This window comes from Serinus canaria, chromosome 1 (assembly GCF_022539315.1).
Source record: "Serinus canaria isolate serCan28SL12 chromosome 1, serCan2020, whole genome shotgun sequence".
NCBI lineage: Eukaryota > Metazoa > Chordata > Aves > Passeriformes > Fringillidae > Serinus > Serinus canaria.
In genome coordinates, this window is record NC_066313.1 from 16388591 (window position 1) to 16394590 (window position 6000).

The following is a 6000-nucleotide window of genomic DNA, read 5'->3' on the forward strand; positions in this document are numbered from 1 at the left end:
TGTTGCACCACTGCATGTGCCAATACAAAAATGGAATTCTGGTATTACAGATTATCTTTGAACTCAGAAGCCTGACACTCAGTACTGGGTTTTGATATGTTTATGTGCAAGCTGAGGACACAACTGTCTGCATGATAAGATAACTTTGATTAAATGAACTGCTATAATTGTTACATTCTTATGGGCTGTTTTCACTCTCAGCAAGAATCAGCCAAATTTGCCATGACATATCTAGTAACTGAAAATCCTTGTCACTCTATTACACCAGATAAAGGATACCTTTTAAATTTCCTGTTGGACTTGTCACTTATGTGCCATTAAACATAAGAAAAATATTTCACAAAAAAAAAACCAAAATAATTTTGCGCTTCTTTTGCCAGACATAACAAAAAATTAAGTTAAATAATTTAGTTCAAATTGTCTCTTCTTCACAAGAATGGTTTTTAAAGGTTAATGCATTGTGCATTTTGAAAAATAGTTCCCAGAAAGATGTTTTATAAACCATGGGGACAGTAACGTATAAACCACATGTCATTTCAATCCTGTGATATTTTGATATGCCAGCTTCATTGCATGCTCAAAATCCTCAACTTCCAGGAGACTTCTCCCTGTCTTACAGTTTTTGTCCTGCCACCCTACAGCTACCAAAGGCAGGAAGGGAGAGGGCAGCACAAAAGTTTAAAGTTTGGTTGTTTCAATATAATAACTGTGATACATTGAAATAACTCTACATTGCTTTAACTGTTTGACACTGGTAAATGAAAACACATGCTCTGCCTAGTAAGATGTATTACGTAACACAGCACAGCCAGCAAACTGAGCTAGGAATAAAATTAGTCTACTCCTTTCCTCAAATGTCAAAGTTTGGGAGTCTACTGTAAATACAGCATTCACTCTAAAAGAGATGTCAGTTATAATTACCTTAAGTACAAATATTAGCTAGTAGCTAGCTACAATATCAGACCAAACATATTCAGGACTTCCAAACAAAGAAATAAATCCTCAGTGCAAAACAATTATTTTTCCCACTTAACCTCACTGCTGACAACTGTAGATAGAAGGAAGTTTTGGATTTAGTTTTCCCTACAGGAGTCTGTAAATCAGGCTTTTTCACATGGTCCCTTAAGAAATGTCAAGTCTATTTGTTTTTCCCTAAGAAGACAGCAACCAGGAGAAAGCTGAATCAGGGTTTCCTGAGCCCTTCCTGGACAGCAGAGTAGGATAGGCCTGAGTCCTGGAAAGTAGAACCAGGATGAACCTGAATTCCACTGTACCTGATGACTAATTCAAATAGTAGAAAAACCACAGTGGTCAGAAATATGTCAAAAAATCCCCTGAAAAAGAACCAGAAAAAACATTGAGACTCTTTTTTTAATAACTTCCTAAAACTGAAATTTTATAAGACGGGATCAACCCCAAATTGTTTTCAGCTCTAACAAAGTAAAACAGAACCTGAAGATAGACAAAAGCTATCAGAAACAGAGATTCTAGTGAAAAACCACTTTTCCTTGTGCCTCTGTGTTGTAACTGGAAAGTCAAGTGACAAAATCAAAAACATGAAATGCTGTTTTACCAAACACTAAGAACTTATTCTTCAGTTGTTCCTTCAACAATTGTATCAGCTCCAACTGGAAAGATGACAGTGAAACACGGTTTATAAGGCAGTACAATCTTGGGGATTACGTCCTGTAACTTGTTTGTTCTGGATTCTGTGGCTTTGTTTTCTCATCTCTTTCTCAAATCCGGGATGATCTTACCAATTCATTCTCTAAAGAGAAGTCTTTTTGTCTGTACTTAATTCCTGTCTAGAGAAACAACACTGAGCTCTTTAAGAATGGAACTTTTCTGTTATGCAGAACCATAAAAATTAGAGCATGTTTCCATCCATCAATAAAGCACAACAGTGTTGAACTTCAGAATCATGTGTGCTGGGTGGCACTGGCAGAATGGCATAATGAGAGAGACAAAAACAAGTAGAAAAATTCTAATTAGAAGAAAACTTTAGAGGCTAGACAAAGTTGAACAGACAGCTGCTGAAATAATGGATGAAATGTCGTCTGTAATGGTAGCACCATCTCTCACTCTGATGTTCTGTGACCCCTCACTCAGCATCCAAAGGCATTGACTGCAGAATTTTCTTAGCAGCTGATCCCCCAGATGAAAAACAAATATCATTGTAAAAAATCCACTGCCTTCACACTAAAACACACTACCCACCAGCCTTCCTTTCCCAATTATATTGTCTTTACTTATCATTATAATTCCTCCAACAATACCTTAATCTTTGATGTCAAAACACTGGAAGAATTCATTAATAAAAAAAACACTTTTGAGAACAGCAATAATATTTTCTTTTTCATCCTAGTAAAATACACACATGTGGAGGTGAAAGTACAAAAATATATGGGAGAAGGGAGCAGTTGGTGTTCCAGCCTCCTGACCAGCACATTTGCACATGTGTCTCTCAAACAGCTCTGGAAGTCACTGTACTGGCTCTGTTCCTTTGCAGCTGCAGGAGGCAAGATGTTCCTTCCACCTTGTACCAGTGCAAGGAAATCCCAGTCCATGAGACATGGGGTCAATGTGTTTCACCTCTGGGAGAGAGCATTTGAGCACTAGAATTGCAAAGTAATTGCTGGTAAGAAGGGCAAGATTTACTCTGATAACCTGTTCCCACAAGTACCTGCACCACCAGAAAGCGAGTTTGGCTGGATTGCTCTCCTTCAAGTTAGGAACTTGATTCCACTGATCCCCAGAGAGAAAGAGTGACTCTGAAACCTCAGTTACATGCTTTGGGACTTAAAGAGCACAGGAATTCACTGGAAGTTAAGCTTGCAGAGCAAGGCAGAGAAGCCCCCTTTAAACAGAATATTACCAGTACATATTTTCATTTTTAAAACACTTTTAAGATGTACATATTCTCTTTGCTTATGAAAAAATTCTGTAGTCCCTGTCAAACAAGAAAATGCTGTAGAAGATAATCCTTTGAACATTTCTGGATAGCTGCTAAGTACTAATACACTTGCTTTTTCAATGCAATTATTTGAAAATAGTAACTGGAGAGGCAACTACAAACAAAAGAATTAGACTGATGTTTCCACACTGCAATGGGAGGATCTTAAAAACGTTATTTCACTGAAAAGAAATGAAGTTTCCACCTGCAGTTTTATGCATTTGGCAAACAGAACTTCACTTCTGCAATGTTATTTTAGGACAGAAAAAATGCATGCCAGAGTTAATCTTGCAGTGGATTAGAAGCTTTGTCTGATTTTCACAGTTAGCATAAACTTTGAGCCACTATTCTACAGTAGTGAGCAGAAAGTCCAGTGAAATCATTTAAAAAGACAGGCACAGAAAAAGTTCCTTCCCTCAGTCTAGGCAATACATACAAGATTCCTGTCTGGTCAATAATCCTCTCTTAAGTCAATTTTGACAAAACTAAATTCTTAGAGTAAGCTTGACTTGAACTGCATATCTGTTACTTGCAGGCTGCACACTGTTCCACTATTACCAGCATGCAAAAATCTCCACATTGGCTCCAGAAGATGAGATTAAAAGAAAGATAATTTCAAAAGAACATCATCATAGGAAAGAAAGAAAAATAATGATGTTCTGGAAGAAGTATCTTAAAGAGGAGTGGGGATGAAAAATCACCTCAACTCCCCAAAATACCTTTAGGCTTCTCTTCTATGAAAGAGGATCTCCTAGGAAGCCCTCAAAGTGCTCATTTCTTAATAAACACTCTCCTAACTAAATCACAGGTTCTTCTCAATGTCGGTGGCTGCAGGAGAATGCAGATGTGAAATGCATTACAAAGCACAGTGGACTCAGGCAAGCACTGCCACAAAGTGAGAGCAATACGTGCAGTACAGAAACAGTTGTGAAATTGCTGCCTTAATGCCAAGGCACTACAAAGTGTTTTACCATCCAGATAGAGAAATATTCTTTTCATTTGATGCTATGACTGCTCTTCCTGCAGTAAGGAATAAAATACCATTAAAATGCCAATGTTGCCTGTGTCATATAACCAAGGAGAAGAAGAGATCACTGCCAGCTTTGCAAATCTACTGTACTTCCAGACTCTGGGAGAAAGGAATGGTTAAACAAATATTCACACAGGTTTGGAGGGTTTTTTCTACTTGTATAAACTTTAATCAATCATATTTCTCTCCCTCAAAATGCATGCAACCTGACCAACACTAGTAAATTCCCACTGAATTGTTAGGACAGATATAAAGGGAAAGTATACCAGTTCTTTCAAAGACGGAACTGAAATCTTCCACCAGCGACACAGGGTGCCTCCAAGCCACATTGTCTTTAAGATATTAAACCACAGACCTGCACACTGCCGTCCAAATCACTATAAAATCATTAAATACAGTAACATTGGCATGATAATTCTCACTAGAGTCACAAGACACCATGAAAACTTTTGAGCTTATTTTATGCAAGAGCTTTAAGGTTGCTGTTATACCTGGATTTGCCCTTTTCCCTGACCTTCTTTCATCTTTTCTATTACCCTTAATCATTTCTAACATGTTGAGAGCAAATTTCCATAACAAAACACAGGCTTTAAAAACCCCAAAGTCCCACAACAGAAAAACAAACAAACCCCCAGAAAGTTGTTCATAGCTACTTGCCTCTTGGCAATTTCTGAGTATTTCCCAGGTTTAGTGCAATATATCCACAGAAAAGAAGACAGACAAATCTTGACATCATGGTCACAAACCCAACCTCGCACTGGGACTGGCTCTGACAGGTATCACACAGAAGTACTGCAGCTGCATTTAAGTGAACCGTTCTCTCTGTGACAAGAGGCAGCAACACTTTGACACGAGCTTAGTTTACACAGTGGGAGGAGACAGGATGACATCATTCACTCCCACTGCAAGACCAGAATTAGCATAAAAAAATATTATCAGGCTCCCTCTGCAATAGTCTCCTGGGGTTTGTTACAAGATCTTTTCCACCACTACGTGTAAGACATGACCATTTTATTACTTATATTTCATGAAAATAAAATCATGAATATCAAACTTTCTATTAATGGAAAACTGATCTGAGAGACATTTTCACTGTTTTTTCCAAGAGAGCTGGACTTAAACTGCAAAAACAGCATTTGCAGTACTCAGAGAACTCTTTGCTATATTGACCTCAGTATTTTTGCAATCTCAACATTTTTCTTAAGGTTAATTCAGGCTACTTGTGGCTTTCATCCAGGCAAAATAAATACTAGTTTAATTTGACATGACATTATAAACAGACATGGTAAATATTTATCCAGCAAAAGAACTGGACTTGAAAAATCTAAATGTCATTTTTGCACTTGTATCTAGTCTTGGCAATTTAAAAGTACTTTATAATTTTCCCTTTCATAAGTGTCTGGTGAGTTAATGGGTACAACGCACATTGAAAGGAATAAAGCAACGCTTCTCATTCCAGAGTGATCTTCTCACCAGTTACCTAACTTTAGATAGAAAAGAATTTCCTTTTTTCCATTAAAAGCTGTTGCATTCCAGGTTTACAATGAGCCAAGTAAGCACAGCATTTGGTCCCACTCACAAATGAGAAGATGGGAAGGAAAGGGTAAAGCAGAAGAAAAGGAAGAATTTAGTCTCAGTCTCTGGAAAAGTTTCCAAAGAGATTAAATCTATTCAACTAAGTAGTGATAGCTCTCTCTCTCTCTCCCTCAAAATAAAAACCCCAAAACCAAACAAGGAACAACCCAACAAACAAAGAAAACCCAAAACTGTTCCCAAGGGGGGAAAAAAGAAAATCTAACCAAAACCAAACTCAAAAGAACCATCAACACCCAAACCTAAACATATCTCTTCCTTACAATATGTGAAGTTCTTCAGTAGGCTTAGTCTGCTCCCAACCCCCTGCTTGACTGGACCTGACATTGTTCTGCTCCCATAGTGTTTATAAGCAGGGAAAATCACAGAGCTCGTACCTGGGTTAGAAACAAGTAGTTTAAAATAAAAAAGTAAAATCTTGAAG

General features: G+C 37.6%; 1 protein-coding gene across 27 annotated transcripts in view; it reads right to left on the reverse strand.

The window, feature by feature from the left end:
* ABI3BP (ABI family member 3 binding protein) overlaps nt 1-4838 on the reverse strand; it is a 137038-nt gene extending 132200 nt beyond the window's left edge. For 26 of the 27 annotated variants that reach the window (XM_050987252.1, XM_050987295.1, XM_050986933.1 and 23 more), the window contains exon 1: nt 4641-4838. In XM_050987252.1, coding sequence (XP_050843209.1) covers nt 4641-4719 — 79 coding nt within the window. In that variant the 5' untranslated portion in view covers nt 4720-4838. The remainder of the gene's footprint in view (nt 1-4640) is intronic. The other variant, XM_050987653.1, reaches the window with a different exon arrangement.
* Nucleotides 4839-6000: the final 1162 nt, after the last annotated feature.